This window comes from Sinocyclocheilus rhinocerous, unplaced genomic scaffold (genome assembly GCF_001515625.1).
Source record: "Sinocyclocheilus rhinocerous isolate Xijiao unplaced genomic scaffold, SAMN03320098_v1.1 scaffold1590, whole genome shotgun sequence".
NCBI lineage: Eukaryota > Metazoa > Chordata > Actinopteri > Cypriniformes > Cyprinidae > Sinocyclocheilus > Sinocyclocheilus rhinocerous.
In genome coordinates, this window is record NW_015651328.1 from 612,962 (window position 1) to 631,095 (window position 18,134).

General features: G+C 35.6%; 2 protein-coding genes across 3 annotated transcripts in view; one reads left to right on the forward strand and one right to left on the reverse strand.

The window, feature by feature from the left end:
* Window positions 1-13,012, reverse strand: part of LOC107712764 (collagen alpha-2(IX) chain-like) — a 20,216-nt gene extending 7,204 nt beyond the window's left edge. The window contains exons 1-23 of the mRNA XM_016518100.1: window positions 12,695-13,012; window positions 11,211-11,285; window positions 10,276-10,311; window positions 10,102-10,164; window positions 9,325-9,378; window positions 9,022-9,057; window positions 8,771-8,794; window positions 8,292-8,345; window positions 8,019-8,072; window positions 7,640-7,690; window positions 6,296-6,352; window positions 5,899-5,952; window positions 4,589-4,642; window positions 4,378-4,431; window positions 3,481-3,534; window positions 3,339-3,392; window positions 3,167-3,220; window positions 3,023-3,076; window positions 2,622-2,675; window positions 2,126-2,170; window positions 1,930-1,983; window positions 1,794-1,847; window positions 1,655-1,708 (exon numbers count right to left, since the gene is read on the reverse strand). Coding sequence (XP_016373586.1) covers window positions 1,655-1,708; window positions 1,794-1,847; window positions 1,930-1,983; window positions 2,126-2,170; window positions 2,622-2,675; window positions 3,023-3,076; window positions 3,167-3,220; window positions 3,339-3,392; window positions 3,481-3,534; window positions 4,378-4,431; window positions 4,589-4,642; window positions 5,899-5,952; window positions 6,296-6,352; window positions 7,640-7,690; window positions 8,019-8,072; window positions 8,292-8,345; window positions 8,771-8,794; window positions 9,022-9,057; window positions 9,325-9,378; window positions 10,102-10,164; window positions 10,276-10,311; window positions 11,211-11,285; window positions 12,695-12,766 — 1,215 coding nt within the window. The 5' untranslated portion in view covers window positions 12,767-13,012. The remainder of the gene's footprint in view (window positions 1-1,654; window positions 1,709-1,793; window positions 1,848-1,929; window positions 1,984-2,125; window positions 2,171-2,621; window positions 2,676-3,022; window positions 3,077-3,166; window positions 3,221-3,338; window positions 3,393-3,480; window positions 3,535-4,377; window positions 4,432-4,588; window positions 4,643-5,898; window positions 5,953-6,295; window positions 6,353-7,639; window positions 7,691-8,018; window positions 8,073-8,291; window positions 8,346-8,770; window positions 8,795-9,021; window positions 9,058-9,324; window positions 9,379-10,101; window positions 10,165-10,275; window positions 10,312-11,210; window positions 11,286-12,694) is intronic.
* Window positions 13,013-14,110: 1,098 nt separating this feature from the next.
* Window positions 14,111-18,134, forward strand: part of LOC107712765 (stromal membrane-associated protein 2-like) — a 24,736-nt gene continuing 20,712 nt past the window's right edge. Inside the window, exons 1-2 of one of the 2 annotated variants that reach the window (XM_016518101.1) lie at window positions 14,111-14,245; window positions 14,479-14,720. In XM_016518101.1, coding sequence (XP_016373587.1) covers window positions 14,618-14,720 — 103 coding nt within the window. In that variant the 5' untranslated portion in view covers window positions 14,111-14,245; window positions 14,479-14,617. Of the gene's footprint in view, window positions 14,721-18,134 lie in introns of both variants that reach the window. The other variant, XM_016518102.1, reaches the window with a different exon arrangement.

Sequence of the window (18,134 nt, forward strand, 5' to 3'; positions counted from 1 at the left end):
CACCTTATTTTTATATTATTATATTGATCAACAAACAAATTATCAACAAAATCATAACAGCAATAACTGTAGATTAATGAGAAGTATTCATTTTTGAAACCTAGTGAATGTCTTATTCTTATTCTTGAATGTCCTATAACAGACATTTTTCAATTCATGCCCCATGAAAAAAAAAAAATAAGATCAAATCTGGAAGTTGAAAGCATGTTCAAAAAGCGTAACATATATATTAGTGCTGTCAAACGATTAATCACGATTAATCGCATCCAAAATAAAAGTTTTTGTTTACATTGTATATATGTGTGTGTGTGTGTGCGCGCGCGCGCGCGTGTATATATGTATATATATATATATATAAAAATACAAACACATGCATGTATACAGTGCTGTGGAAAGGATTTTGCCCCCTTCCTGTTTTTTTATTTTTTTTTGCATATTTGTCACACTGAAAAGATTCAGATCATTAAACAAATTTTAATATTACACAAAGATAACCCAAGTAAATACAAAATGCAGTTTTGAAATAATTATTTCATTTATTAAGGGAAAAAAGCTGTCCAAACCTACCTGGCCCTATGTGAAAAAGTAATTGCCCCCTAAATCTAATAACTGTTTGTGCCACCCTTGGCAGCAACAACTGCAATCAAGCGTTTGCGATAACTGGCAATGAGTCTTTCACATCGCTGTGGAGGAATTTTGGCCCACTCTTCTTTGCAGAATTGTTTTAATTCAGCCACATTGGAGGGTTTTCGAGCATGAATATATATATACACACATATATATGGATCCCACATTTTTCTAAGCAATGAATTCTCATCAGTTTTTCATTACATTTCTTTATATACATACATATGTGTGTGTGTGTGTGCGCGCGCGCGCGCGTGTGTGTGTGTGTGTGTGTGTGTTGATAGGAACTTTTTTTTTTGATAGGATATTGCATTTTTTTGTATAATGCATTATAAAGGTATTCATAATCCATGTTGCAGAGCATTATATTTTTTAATACATAATTGTAATCAAAATAAAAATGTATTCCTATTTGCGGATTCCTTACTACATCTGAAATTGTATGTTGTGTTTTATTGCATTATGCTTTCTAAAGGGTGTAATCATAAAAAGATAAGTATTATAATTGTATTTTAACTTTGCAATTATTCATGGGACCATACAAGTGCATTATAAGGTGCATTACAAGGCATTATTAATGCATTAAAATACTGTAATAATGCATAATATATAAAAATATAATTCATAGATAAAGTCATTGTATATAAAGACTTCCAGTGTCACCAAATATATTATTATTATTATTATTATTATTATTATTATTATTATAGACACATTTTATAGACTCTATAGATGTTTTTTAAATGTATTTTGTTCAGTTTCTTTTTCTATGATTATTTATTTTTGTTTGCTTGTCATTTTTGTTGAAATTTATCTTCCCCAATATTTCCAGGGTTTCTGACCCTGGGAACTTTAAATGTATTTTGTACAGTTTCTTTTTCTATGATTATTTATTTTTGTTTGCTTGTCATTTTTGTTGAAATTTATCTTCCCCAATATTTCCAGGGTTTCTGACCCTGGGAACCCTGATTATAGCAGAAAAAAATAATTATATGAAAAGAAATGTCTGAAAAATAAAGAAACTTACAGGCAAGCCAACAATACCAGGAGACCCAACTGGTCCTCTTTCGCCCCTGTCACCCTATTGGACAAGAACCGAAAAGTTAAGAAAAGAGAGTTTCCTTCAATGTTAATGAAATGATTTGTCAATGAGGATGGCCACTGACCTTTGGTCCTGGGACTCCCTCCATGCCAGGTTCACCTGGAGGACCAGGCTCTCCCTGAGAGAACGAGAAACATAATGAGAAGCCAGAAAAAGCTTTTGGATTATGCATAAAACTGTCCTTGAATGATGTGACGTACTTGAGGTCCTGGAAGACCTTGCATTCCCATAAAGCCCCGGGGTCCTGTCTCACCCTAAATTTAAAAGGGAACACATAAATTGCTGAAAGGGTGGAATGAAGCACTAATGGATAGTATAGTATCAACAGACATCAAAAAACTAGTATGGTTCCACAAAAACCATGTAGGCATTCATAAAATAACTGCATGATCTCACCTTAACTCCCATTTCACCCTTGGCTCCAGGCATACCAGGCAAACCCTAAAAAAAATACGAAGAATTGCATGAAGAATGAATGTAGTGACCCGTGCAGACCTCCATGGAGAGCTTCATGTCCGTCCTCTACTCTGTGCTGATATCAGAACAAGGCTGCAATAACTCATCCTGTTAGTGAGGGCGCCTGTATTATGGCTTGCACAGGTACGTTGTTATGTTTTGTATCATAACCAGCACACTCCATTACCCCAAGTCACCAGGAGAGTCATGTTTGATGATGATGAATAGTAAATAGCAGGAGCAATTTCAAGGTGGTTTAAGCTCCAAAATAGGGAGAAAATACACTAAACTTTTACTTTTTTATCTTTGATCACCCTCATTTAACGAAGGGGAACACAATGGACAGATGTGAAGAAGATGGGAAAGGATTCCTCACAATCTAATGCAGATGCTTATATTATATTGAAAAGATAATGAAGTATGAAATTCTACTTACAGGGTCTCCCTGGAGACCAGGAGCTCCAGGTCTTCCATTTTGTCCCGTAGCACCCTAACAACAAAAATGTACAAGACAGTGCAGCATTCATGAAATTAATATTTTTATAATGTTTTTGAATTTATTATCATCATCATCATTTTATTAGATAGATAGATACAACAGTTTTTGGGGTCTTTTTTTTCCATTTATTTTAATTGGTAAGTAGGCGTATAATAACCAGGATCATGAACAGTTAACTAGTCATTACTGATAAAAAAAAAATAAACCCCTTCAGGATGAAATAAGGCTTGCTCACTCTGTCTGAGTGTGCATTATACTTTACATATGTCAAGTGTCTTCTTGAATAATGATGGCTGCTTTTGGAATTGATTTAAGAGCTGAAAAAGAGCCATCCATACCTTTATTCCTGGGATGCCAGGAGTACCATCTTTTCCATCAATTCCTGGAAGACCCTGACAGTGCACATTAATCAAAAGATTAAGAGCAGAAGTTTAGGGGGGCGTGTTTTCAATTGAATTCAAATTAGTCAGCTCCTTTCTTACGTTCTCTCCCTTCTTTCCGACCACTCCCTGAGGCCCTCGTATACCACTCTCTCCCTACAAGAACAACAGCAGGAATTAATATATAAATGGATGAAAAGTTTGATAAATTAACATGTAGAAGGACAAATGAATGATGAAATGAATAGATGTGAATAATATTACTAATACTTACCATGTCGCCTTTGTCACCAGACTCTCCAGGTGGTCCTTGGGGTCCCTCTTCACCCTGCATTGCACAGTAAGATTATAATTTGTATGTATTTTTTTGTCAGTTATTAAAATGAAATATATTCAAACAAGACTTGCAGACTCACAGGGCGTCCAGGGATGCCGATCGGTCCTGAAATTCCTTTATAACCACGTGGTCCCTGTCACAGAGGTTGTGAATCACTTTTAAGTTTTTATAGATTGTAAAACAAAGTCATAAAAAATCAGTCTGTGGAGATGTGCTGTCATATAAATGCAATTGAAGTTGTGCAATGCTTGTTTACATTCCACTGGGTTTTGTTCAGAATATAATAAAACACATGTATGCAAATCAACCCGTTTGTACAATTCGGTGGGAAGCTAAAATAAGCTATATGCGCTTATATGTAAAACCGCCTGGCAAAATGATTGTCTCATCTCACACACAAAGACTGTGTAATGAAATTAGCCACATATTTAATGGACCAAATCCACCCACCCTCAGTTGTAGATATGCTAAATGTGTATTATTTATAGTCATGTCCTCCTTTCCGGTTCCCCTCTGTTATTTTATTATTATTTATACACTGTGATAGAATTTATTAACATTTTGAATTAGCTTTTAATTGTTATATTTTCAGTCTTTATTTTATTTTAGTTAAGTTTTAATATTAAAATATTTTAATATTTTAGCTTTAATTTATTTTAATATCAATTTAAGTTTTAATAATTTACTACTTCAGCTTAAACTTATTCTTCAGTTAATTGCCAATGCAACATTTATAAAGTTTTTTTATAAATGTTTAAGTTAAGTTTTCCGTCTAATGTTTATATTTTATGTTACTACAGCTTTATTTCACTTTTTTTTAAGTTTATAGTTTTACTTTTAAGTTTCAGTAAACAGTAGTAAAACTGATATTATCAACTGCCCTTTATTCCCTCATATATCTCCTCAGACCAGTCAAAATCATATTTTGTGTATCCATAAAGAGATAACAAGTAATATTTTGGGAACTGTGACTCACCGTCTCACCTTTGGGCCCCACCATTCCTGGATACCCTCTCAGACCATGTGGACCCTAAAGTTATTGTGGTAGAGCAGATATTTTATTTCACAGTTGATCTTAGGACCTTTATAAAAGGTACTGCTAAAATGACTTGCCATGATGTAACAGCAACAGAGGCTTAAATGGTAAAAAAGCCAAAGTCAAACCAGAACAGAAATAAATACATTACTGGAGGGCCTGGTATTCCTTGTTCACCGGAGATGCCGACTCCACCCTTTGTTCCCTAAGGATGAGAATACAAGGATGAAACAGATACTTACGTTCTGAAGAACAAATAATAACGGCCTTGAGTCTTACTTTTATTTTGGGATATTATGTGGTTTATCACTTTGATATTGTGGCTAAAATTATTTTTAATATATATGACAATTTTGGTAATGCACTTCAGATGTGTGTATTCTCCATTTGATAGTCAATCTTAAAGTCAACACCCAAAGTCTTACAACTTGAGTTTGGACAGTCGTGCTCTGCATTATGGGTAAATCCGCTCTGTCCCTGTAGTCCATTCTAATGTCCTTGTGGGGTTCATTAGGTCTGATTAATTCACAGCGCAGTAGCTTCTCAGTACCTGCTGGCCCTCTTTTTCCTTTCATCTGGGTCAGTGTGTTCAGTCTGTGACTCACACTCAGATTAGAGGCAGTTATATGCCTTGAGGGGCTTCATTAACACATAATCCTGCTCTGCTGATGGATGCTGTGTTTTGGGTGAGATACTGGGGCACCTCAAAGCATGATCTGGATGCTTAATAATAAACATTGTTTATTTAACTTTACCAACCAATCAGTATGTTTGTTGTTCTCTGCATTTTGCACATTATAAGAGATTTATGAAGTTTAAAGTTGTAAGGGGACGTCTTTCGCGTCATTTTATCATTCAGAAGAGTGCTCACATGCGCCCCTCTGTGGTTACAAAGTGTACACACCATAACTTGAATAGAGCAATCGTAATGTTTTAGCAGACTAACAAAATAACAAATGAATGTACAAATGTAATTTTTTTATTTACATATTATTGTTATTATTATTATTATTATTATTATTATTATTATTATTAATGTTGTTGTGGTTGTGGTGGTAACACCTTACTATAAGGTTCCATTAGTTCACATTAGTTAATGTATTGACTAATATTAACCAATAATGATCATTACATTTGTTACAGTATTTATTAATACTTGTTAATGTTAGTTAATAAAATTATAACTTTTCATTGTTTGTTCATGTTAGCTCAGGCTAATCCAATTATATTAACCGATACAACTTTTGTTTTTAATAATGTTAATGTTAAAATTACATTAAATAAAATTAATGCTTTAGAAGAATATTGATAGCAATATTACGAAATGGAACATTATTGTAAGTGTTATTGTTATTATTATTATTAGTAGTAGTAGTAGTATTTTGTGTGTGTGTATATATATATATATATAATTTATTATTATTATTATTATAACAAACATCATCAGAAAGAAAAACATACCACTCTTCCGATGCTACCTGGATCTCCCAATACCCCAGCGCGACCTTTATGTCCCTGTGAGGAAAATAATTTCAAGATCAGTCATTAAATTCTACCACTTTGTAAAATATTTTAGAAATGCTGATTGGTCGTTTCACGAACAGGTATAGTAACAACTATGATGCAAAATACTTGTGCACTCATAGTGTAAGGAGTAACATAATTAAGTAACATTTTAATTTATTTATTTTTTTTATTGTGCTATATAACAATAAAGCACTCGGGGCTGTGCTATTTTGTGAATGCAGTCATGGGGAAAGTGGTTGCAGACCTTTGAAATATCCTTTAACAATAGTCTTGAGTCGTATTAATTCACTACGAATAAATTTGAGAAAGTATAAAAGGTTAACTTACTGACCTTCACTCCATGTAGGCCCTGAGGACCTTTTGGCCCAGGTGGACAGTTGGTTGGACACTAGAACACACATCGGATTTAAAAAGTATAAAATTCTAGATAACACAGGCTAAACAATCACTGTCAGATTTGTTTAATTCAAACCATCAAAGCTGGGTGAAAAAGTGCGTTAAGGCCTTGGATTTTTTTTTTTTTTTTACTAGATCTCAGACCACCAGCCCTCTAATTACAGTAAATGGATGATAAGGATTGATCTAGTCAGAACAGGGCTCCAGCTGGACGCTAGGCCGGAGGAGAAGCAGTCAACCAGTCTGCCACGTGATCCCTCCAGACTCCTGGCAGGCTGGCTGCAGATCACACCCCTGGGACCCGCTCTGCTTCTTGATCCAGAGAGGTGCTAATGGACAGAAGCTTTTGATGGCACCCATTTAATGAAGCTCATTAGGAAAAGCTATGAACACTGAGATCAATAAGGGGTGTGTAAGGTCTAACAAGGCAAACTCTGAGAGAAACCAAATACAGAGAGGAGCTGATTCTGAGAGGACAAATATAAGAAGAAAGCCAAGAAGAAAGATATATTTAAGGTATAAATATGAGCAGTTTGGAAGATGAGTAATGAACAGTGTAGGACTTTTTTTTTTTTTTTTGGACCACATTGTTTGTGGGCACCCTGCCCAAATAAATAATTGTGAATGACAACAAATTAAATTAATCAACTTTACAACCACATTTTCAACAACAGTTTTTATTATATGAATATTTTCAAACTTAGTCCAAACTTATTATATGTTATTTTATACTATAAATATGAAATATTAAAATACAGAAATATTATCATCCTATCATATTTAGAATTAAATGTATCATATTACTAGGATTTTTATTATCATCTTATCATGTATATAATATATGTACTGTATCTTATTTTAAGGATTTGTATACGTTTTTACTGGAAAAAGTAAAAAGATTTTAGGGATTTCAGGGATTTTTTTTAATATATATTTTTACTGGAAAAACAAGTCAAAAAGACTAATTAAAATGCATTAAGAAATTATGTTTGCAGTGTAGTCAATAGTTTTATTTAGTAGGCCTACAGTCTGCAAATTTGTACACTGTTGCTGTTTGATCATGCAAATGGAAGATGATTTATTCCCTTATAAACTTGTACCTCCAAATACTTTTTCTTTTTTTTTGCATGAAATAAATGTTATAATTCATTTTGAAGCTGGCTGATTTGGTTTAAGGCTTGAAGCTGTTTAATTATTATTATTATTATTATTATTATTATTATTATAATCATTTATTAGTTTATTTTTTAATGGAAATATACTTTGGAATTCACCTTACCTGGAAGTCAGCACTGCCTTCCTCTAAACCCAAAAACTTTCCTGGTGGACCCTGAAAATGACACAATGAGATTAGGAAAACTGAGAAGGTGGATATAAATGCAGGTGGCTGGAAAGAAAAAACTATGTTTGGTTTATTTTTATGAAGTAATGCAGTTCTAAAGAAGATCCCAAATGGATGCCTTCAAATGAAATGAAATAAAGCAGAAAATGAAATAAAACGTATGCTCGGAATTGCAGTAGTTATGAGATGAGATGTCAATTTAAACTGTTCTGATTTATTTTCAGCCCTACAACTTTATACATAGAATTGGATTTTGTGGTTTGACTTGAGAAGACTACATTTCAAAGTGCAGTAAATGAAACATGCTGTCACTTACTGGCTTTCCTGGAGGTCCGGGTAATCCTGGAGGTCCAGGACTTCCCATGACACCCTGTGGGATGAGAGTTTGAGCTCAAGTGGGCATCAGTTCAGCGGTCCATTTAATTACATTGGTTTGAGTGAACTTTTGTGATTTTTTTTTAACTATTCAAGCTACAGCAAAAACAATTGTCTTAGCTAGTATCAAAGGTTGAGTATGAACAGCATTCTTAACCATGGAAGATTTGTATACTGTCATGTTGTTATGAAGATGTATTCGAGTGAGACCCACCTTTGACCCAGTAGACCCAATTTGTCCAGGAAACCCAATGGGGCCTGCTGCTCCCTGTAATGAGATAATGAACAGTGAAACTTGTTTATTAATCTAATACATTAGTAAGAGTGTGCTGTCAAATCTAAAACCAGACAAAACCTCTGTGGGCTAAGATCCCATAAGGATTCAGAAGGTTTTGTACGGTTTGCACTGCAAAAGCCTTTTGTACATGCAAAATGTTTTTTTAAACAAACAGTTAAAGTGCACCAGTCATTTTCACTGAAACTGCATGTGAGAAAAACAAATCAATTTGGTTATATATGATTATAATGAAATAATGTGGTTTATATAATGACAGTAATATAATAAACAGAGCAATTCCAAGAGGGTCTTTGCACCATCAGTGCTCAGGCCCTAAATAAAAGAAGTAAAATGGGAAGGAAATGTAAATTAAGCAAATTAAGGAAATCAAATAGATTATGAACTGGGTTACTTACAGGAAGTCCAGGCAGTCCAGGTCCCTAAAGGTAAAAAGAAAGAAAAAAATTTGCAACAGATCTTGAATGTAGTCCATTAATACTGGAATACAGTGCCTTGCGTCCTTAGAAATACTCAAACACCAAAAATCAGGTATTTTACTATTTTTGTACTACAATATCACCTGTTGAATAGCTGGGGTAACTGCAGGTGGTAGTCTTACACAATTATTTTTTGTTCAACAAATTCATAACATATTTTTTATACTTACAGTTCGCCCTGGTGGTCCACTAGGCCCTGGCTGACCCTGTGAAAATCAATAAAACGTGAAATTAGATGCATTCCATTCTTATACACTTCTAGAATAACAATGACTGAAAAGATTATGTTATTCATCATATTCTCAATATGCCTACATCATGTTATTCATAATATTCAGCTGTTGTCCTCTATTATCACTTGTTAAACATTGAATGATATGTTATGTGCATTTGATGGCCAAATGATGATCTGCATGAATATACATTGTGTGTACTCTGCATCCATAAAGAAAAATAAAATATGATTTCCTGACCTTTGGTCCAGGATTACCACGAGGGCCCCTCTCACCCTTAGCCCCAATCAAACCCTGGAGACATAACAGAGAAAAACAAGCCTCCTGAATAATAATCAGGCAATCATTATTTATATGGAATCATTCACTGGGTCATGTTAACACCTCTAAGGTGATGTGAAGATTTAAGCAGGTCATTTATTATAAGCAGAACATTTACAGTAATATGTAAAGATCCATGTGCTCATATTCTCATTCATTGCCAAAACTAAAAAAAAAAAAAAAAAAGTCCCTCAGTGGCTCAAAAGCTACGAACACACGTATATCCTCGGTACAAACAGACACAAACCATCAGATTAATTTCACTTTAGTGGGAGAGAGAGAGAGAGAGAAAAAAACAGGGATTGACATTCTAGAGCAGATTAAGCAGAAAATCCAATTAGGAATGTTTGCTTCCTAGCATGTGACTGAGAAAGTTTTGCTCATTAGGACTAACATCTCCTTTCTCAGTCTCACGCCAACACTTCAGAGTGGAGGTGTGAATAACCTTCACCAGAACATGATTTTAAATGCCATTGTTCATTACAAAACAAATGTAATGATTGAAAATGAGATTTAGCTCCAGTTTTTCTTTTTTTTTAATTAAATGAGGAGAACTTGACAGGATACTGAAATATACATTATTATTCACCTCCAAATGACTAATTTAGGGAGAACCCCCCCCCAACTAAATTATGACTGATCAATAACCTCATGAAACTCCATAATTGTAATTCCTTAATTGTAGGTGTCACTCACATCAATACCATCCTCCCCTGGAGATCCATCAGGACCAGGCTCACCTGGATCTCCCTTTTGACCCTGTAAAGTGGTGACACATGACAAACACTCTCAATTATTGGAGTATGATTTTGATACAACATTTTGAATGGTAGTGTAAATATATCAATATCAACTGCTGTTACTACTTACTGGTGGTCCAGGTGGTCCAGGAGGGCCCTTTTCTCCCTGTAAATTATGAAAAAAACATGAGCAAAGACAACCAATATAAAGTGTATGGGGACAAATCACTAACAACACACGCACACACTCACACACAGACACACAAACACACACACGCGCGCGCGCGTGCACACACACACACACACAACAAAAAACGGTTGCTTCTATAGCAAAGATAATGATCACTAAAATGTCATTGCACTAATAATTATGGTTTTTGCAACAAAAAAAAACAGCATTAAAGTATAGTACAGTATATCATGAACTTACTCTCACAGCCTCTGCTAAATGTAGCATGTTAGCATACGCGTGTTATCGTGTTAGCGTGTTAATATGCTATTAATATGTCAAAGAAATATCTAAAAATAAAATGAAAATAAACGATATGTATAACTCCACCAACAAACAAGCTTCTTATCCACCCTGACCCCTTCATAAGGTCAGATTTACAGTATTTTGCGTTGGGTGTCAGAATTCTATATTCAATAACTACTATAAGAATATGTTAATGAATATATTTATATTTCTGTATGCATTTATCACTATTTATGACTATAAAATCGAAATATCCTGAAATAATAGAGCTTATGGAGGAACATGGGGGATCCTGTTTCTGTTTTTGCTATGCAATGGATCAGTCTGGCCTGTTTATCCTGCTGAGTGTCTTTATACTGAATCCAGCCTGGGCCACAACTCTATCAAATAACCAACATCTAGTAGCTCTCTCTCAGCATGGGAAAGAGGCAACCTCTAACAGAACCTTTTTGTGTGATTATTTTTATTTCTTGCGCCCTCTGTTGGCAAGATTTTGGTAGTGAAGATGAATACAGGGCTCATGAAGGTGCACAATGACTGTCTTTGTACCAGCTCGACCTGTGGTGCAGCCAGGCAGCTCCAATACTCACATCAATGCCGTCAGCGCCGGGAGTTCCAGCGGGACCAGCGGGACCAAGGGGGCCCTGCGGTCCGGGTGGACCGGTCTAAAATGAAACACATAAAAACAGCCAAATGTATGCAATTTATTATAAACTGTTATGTTTTCATTCAGAATTAATTCATATTCATATTGTTGACAATAATCACTGGCAATTAGCTGCATTGCTAGCAATTCACAAAATTAGGTGAATCACTCTAGCATGCAAATCTAGCTTTGGATAATAAAAACAAGCACAAATATTGTTTGGTAATGCTCCTTGTGACCTCAGACCTGCATTATTTTACTATTATTTATAGATTTTTATAGTATTTATTAAGATTTTGAATTAGCTTTTGAATTTTTATATTTTCAGTTTTCATATTTAATTGAAGTTTTAGTAATTTTCCTACATGCTTTTGTTTATGTGATTTAAAAAAATATATATTTAGCTTTAATTTAATGTTATTTCAGTTTTATTAATTTTAATACTTTAGCTTATTTCAGTTGCCTATAGGCCACATTTAAGTTTTTTAAGTGAATGTTTTATTTAATTTCAGCTTTATTTCAATTACTGAAAAAAAGACGTGTACCAAAGTTTTAGTTAACAATAACAACACTGCCTCAGACATGTTTACATATTTAAATTTGATAGACAGAACGAGGTTTATGATGAAAAATAAATTAAAGGCAGAGGCTGTGTAATCAGGGTATCCGGGGTGGGAAAAGAGAGGCTGGGAATGTTTACACAGACCCTCCCCCATTTAGCATCAAAGCTACATCTATTTTTCAATGCATTACTTGACAAGGTGGTTGACTCAAAATGAATGCACATTCATTTAATCCATTGCATTTTATGCATATGAGCTGCATGCAAGCATTGGACTGAGGTGGTCCTTCTAAACGTGACAAGTATGTGTTATTCTGCTGAGAGCAGTTTCAGGTTCTGTCTGTTTGAATAGCAGCTTCTGGCAGCAGTGCATTTTCAATGGCCTCTTTGTACTCCTTTCTACCTTCTCTTCTCTCTGTTCATTTGTCTCATGTTCACTTTCAGCTTCATATTTTATTCAGCAGCTTTCCATTTATTCATTTCATTTACTGAACTGAATAGTTTAAGCTTTCAGAATCAAAAGATAACACTGACTGAAAATAGTCTATTGTTAAATACCAGGCCTCTTGTATCTGCATGATGTAGAGAGCAATATAATCCACTTGGATAAACTTTCAAAAGTTCAAAAAACTCAAAAGTCTTGCAACTTTGAGTATCAAAAGTCTCCAATATACATGTAATCTAACCAAACTAGTAAACTAATTGCATAAATTTCATCTAAATTAACTTTATCCATTGGCATTTTGACTGACAATCCAGTCCAATCCACAGTGAATCACATCTAAATCCATAAGATGTTCTCCAAGATGCATGACCTCAAGATCATCCAGCACCAAGAAAAAGTAGATAACTGCAGCCAAACTCACCACTTGCGATAAGGCCAAGCAGAGTGCCTGCAACAGGACCAAGCTTCTGAAGATGATGAAGAATCTAGCCATGGTGAAGAATCGCTATTCAAAAACCAATCGTCCCAGCGGTTCCTCCTAACCTTGCCACCCTCTCTCCTGGCTTCTCAGCCCAGGATGGTGGATCCAGGGAAAAGAAAGGTGTGTGTATGTGAGTGTGTGTGCTGCCCAGGACAGGGAAGAAAAACACAGTGGCAGGGACCTGAGGAGAGGAATGAGAGAGGTGTAACCCAGCCCTACAGCCAGCCCCTGAGAACTCAGGGAGCTCAGAGAGCCCAACGCACTGAGGACCGGACAGACCTGAGAAGCCATCACATGAGTGGGAGGCGGAGACTTCTGCTGATTGTCCATGCATCCAGCAGAGCTCTAGAAAGCTAACTGGACACAGCTGCATTTGCGTGTTTCTCACGCCCCCCTTTTCTGAATACCTTAATAGATTGTTGAATATGTACGCAGCTTCTGGACACTGGATTGTTTGTTTTTGAGGCTAAATAAACAGATACTCAGATATTAGGAGGTTTGGACATGTAGTCCTAAAAAGTACAACACCAGAAACTTATCTTAGGCATTTTTGCTACAACATTTAACTAGCAGGTGATTTGAACTCAAGGTGATTTTTAATGGTTGTGTGAAGTCAATTCCGCACTGGCATACTAGCAGTGGTCCACAAAGTCTAATGACAAATGTCTACAATCAACGTAATTTTGTTTATTGTAAACATTATAGGCAAGATGTCACACTTTTTTATTATAGTGAATATTTCTCAGGGCAGATATATAAAAAAATAAAAATAAAATAAAACACTGTACGTTTATATTACAGGTCAAACACATTACATTTTTTATATTTTCAATTTTTGTTTTAATGTTAGTTTAAATTGTAGTAATTTTGTTGTTTGTTTTGGTCATTTTATTAGTTTTGGTCTGTTTTAAACATTTCTAGTTTTCCTGAATTTTTATTTCAGTTTTAGTTTTTCAGTAACTTCAAATTAAACATCTTATTTCATTTAGTCACCACAGGAGCATTTCTTATCTTCATTCAGTTTACTTTGTTTAATCTTATATTTCTATTGTATTTTATTTCAGTTTGATTTCAGTTAACACAAATGTTTCAATAGTTTTTAGCTGTAGTTTTTGTTAATGATAACAACACCGATATGGAATGAGCTGTGTCAGTGAGATCTGCCACTGAATAATATATTATTTCGGGTTTTTAAAGGGGTCATATGATGCTGCTAAAAAGAACATTATTTTGTGTATTTGGTGTAATGAAATGTTCCTGCGTGACAGCACGAACATGAATGCCCGCAGTGTCGTTCTTCCCCGCAGGGTGGCGCAATTTCCCAAATTCTAGAAAGTACACAAAAGGGTTGTAATTCGCATGATTGAACAGCGAACATCACGACCGCAATTGTCTATCTGATGCTGGATTAGTTGTGCGGTCTTTTAGACACAGAATGTTTTAAACAACACATGTCTGAAGACCAGAAGAAGGCGCAACAGAGGCAGTGCGGTGACTATAAGCGCAGCTGAGAAGAGTAATACTGAAGTGTATAATAATGCTTGAACGTGCTTGATGTGTTTCTGATACTGCGGGTGGAAAGTTGGGTGTCAATGACCAGCGAATGTACAGCGAGGAATATGGTGTTGTTTTTATATGAGCCGTGGTTCAATGCTTTTTCGTCTTCCTGGTAAGATTAGCGGAAGCCAGCAGTACAATAGTCTTTTTTTTCTCTTCGTCTGCAGCGGCAGTCGGTTTTGTGACAGTCAGCGATCCGCTTCCCGGTGTGTTTCACTAACGCAAAAAACATCTGAACATCTTCTGAGCGGCGTTGGACTATTTATTTACGGAGCAGGTAGATCAGTGAGAGACTGATTTCTAAAGATGACGGGTAAATCAGTCAAAGACATTGACCGCTATCAGGCTGTTCTCACATCTCTTCTGGCGTTAGAGGAAAACAAGTTTTGCGCTGATTGTCACGCCAAAGGTAAGATTCATATTTCATAGTATCTTTGCATTGAACAAATAAAAAAGACATTGTTAGAAACTGAGTTTATGTAGTTACGTTAAGTATTTGTGTATGAGAGGTTTGGATTAGGCCCTGTGTTTTTACATCAGTTTGGTTGCTGTGTTGATGTCCGATTCGAATCGTTCTTTTTGAATCGGATCTTTTTGATGAATCAGTTGAACCGGTCTGGGTTGCGCGTTTTCTAAAAGGATCGTAAACTAGTATATTGTAGAGACAATTGCTGCCGGTGGTTTCTATGATATGCTTAGGCTTTATGAAACATCCTCGAATGGTTGGTTCACGAATCGGACTGAATCTGTCCTAGCGGTTCGTGACCAAGCAACTCGCTCACTACATGTAGGCTACTCACTGGACTAAGAATAGTCTCATGTCAAACTCGTAATGAGAATGACAGATTTACAGTAAACATGAGTATGACTTGATTGTATTTATCAACAAGCATATGAAACGAGTTGGTTTAAAAAATAGCATTTTGCAAAACTTTTCTTGCCACCCTAGAGATAAGTATATTGTAATATTGTCTAGCGTAAATGCCAATTATATTTAAGTTCTAAACGACTTTGTTTTTATAAGCTGACTGGCTGCTACACACTGAATTGGGACATATGAAATTACTATAAACACCCTTATTAACAAAGCTTAATCAAAAATCATAACCAGGAAGTAGGGATGCACCGATACCACTTTTTCCAGTACTCGCCCGATACCGATACTTTTATGATATCTTTATGGCCTAATATGTTTTTATAGCATAATAAGGCCCACGTGATGAGTGATGACATGCTCAAGTCCAAACATTAAAATAATTACTGAATCGTTTTCATACTAGTTATTTGAAAAGAACTGTTTGAAAGAACCGATTCACGTTAATGAATCGCCATTTGTCTGGCGTGATTTTTCTGCGCACACATGTCTGCTAAATGACTAAATAAATAAATAAAAATAAACATGTAATATTTGTGCAGGTGTGTTGCAGGTGCAAACACACACACACACACACAAACTATAGTTATTATCCTTTATTAAACCCTATGTATACTTGGAGACAACAGAAAACATCCTGTTGTTTTTCCCATGCACAAAAACAACAAAGCAGATCTATCATTTTCAGTACAGCCGGTTTTGCAACTATTCTTGCATCAGCACAATTTTTTATTTATTATTATTATTTTTATTTATTTATTTTTGGTATTGTCAGTTCTTAATGTTTCAGTATTTATTTATTTGTTTGTTTGTTTGTTTGTTTTTTTCTAAATAACCACTGTATTGATTTGGCCGTGGAATAAAGAGTTCAAATAACATTCTGTTTTCAGTTTGAGATTGCATTGAAGATACTGCTGTTGTGGTTAAATTTCACATTAACTTGTGTTGCACAATATTGCACAAATCACAGTTGCGCTGGCCAAACTATGCTGTTTCTGTGATTCTGCTTGTCAAACACTTTATGTTGGCAGACTTCCCTATTTGACCTCCAGCCCTTAAGGGACACAGTTCTGCCCTTCTGATAGAGACCAGCTGCTATTGGTCAGATGTAATCTGTTCCCAACCCGCCCTGTCTTGTACTGCCCTGTACTGAGCTTGAGGACACCCAAAACTTCTCATGTCCTCTCTCAAACGTATTCCAGTTGCACTCTCTGTCCTATTTGAATGCTCCACTACTTGCTTTTTGAATGTGTCACTTGGTTGTGTAACAAATGTTTGTTCCCTTTTTCATACACTCTAAAGCACAACTATGTGTAAATGTTGTTGCCCTGGGAGGGAAGAAGCAAGTGTAGTATAGCCACATCATTTACTCGCTTTGAAAAAAGGGAAACAATCCTACAAGCAGTGAAATTCAGTTATAACTCCGTCAAAATCAAGACAGTATTGTAAACAGTAGCTTGCAGTGGTCAAGCAAGGCTAACAGGTGTGACGAGTCGTTTTCACATAGGCTACATATATACAAATGTGGACTTTGCTCACACGGAAAAAAAACAAACTGAATTTTGTGCTTAAAGGGTTAGTTCACCCAGAAAATTATGTCATTAATTACTCACCCTGATGTCGTTCCAAACCCGTAAGACGTTCATCTTCGGAACACAAATTAAGATACTTTTGATGGAATCTGAGAGCTCTCTGACCCTCCCATAGACAGCAAGGGTCCTTACACGATCAAGGTCCAGAAACGTAGCAAGGAGATCGGTAAAATAATCCATGTGCCATCAGGGGTTCAACCGTAATTTTATGAAGCTACGAGAATACTTTTTGTGCGCAAAAGAAAAAAAATAACGACTTTATTCAACAATACGTCTCCTCCGTGTCACCTTGGGTCAGTGGATATTCTCCAAAATGGCACCAAGGTGACACGGAGAAGACGAATTGTTGAATAAAGTTGTTATTTTTGTTCTTTTGCGCACAAAGTATTCTCGTAGCTTAGTAAAATTATGGTTGAACCCCTGATGTCCCATGGATTATTTTACCGATCTCCTTGCTACGTTTCTGGACCTTGATCGTGTACGGACCCTTGCTGTCTATGGGAGGGTCAGAGAGCTCTCAGATTCCATCAAACATATCTTAATTTGTGTCCCGAAGATGAACGGAGGTCTTACGGGTTTAGAACGACATGAGGGTGAGTAAATAATGACAGAATTTTCATTTTTGGGTGAACTATCCCTTTAAACTGTGGCAGAAATTGTTTAATGGTTAACTGGGATTTTGCTTTGACATTTTGTGCTTTTTGAACTCATTACTGCTTGTCTGTATAGCACTTTGCTGTAGTGATACTATGTCTTCACACATATGAATAGGGCAGGTGGTTCAAAGATCTAATTAGCAACTTGTGCTGAAGAGTTTAGGTGTGGTAATTATACTCTCTCTCTTTACAGGCTACACAGTTTCCACTAGCATGCAAGATTGTTTGCTTTCTGGCTGTTTGTGCATAAAAGGGAAGAGTGTTCTTATTGTTAAAGAGTGTCATGTGAGTATTGTATTGTGTATTGGTACTGCCCTGCCACGTGTTTTGAATGCAGGGCACAAAACTTTTATGCCACACCTGCCAATGATTGAGAAACTTTACTGACCATTAATATTTATCAATGGTCATTAAAATTGCATGACAATTTATTAAAAATGCATTTTTTCCCCCATGGTAAATGATTGTAAGCACACTCAGAAATAGGCCCAGATATTGTGCTGTTGTGGTTAGGGATATGCCGGTATCAAATTTTCATATTGCGATTAATTGCTAATTCTTTTATCACGGTATTCGGTATTATCACGATATTGAAATTTAGTTTAAAAAAGTGCTGTCATAATACAGTATAACAGGTTTAATAAAATTTTTCTTATAACAAAAATAACTGAACATTTAAATGCAATAAAGCAATACAGAAA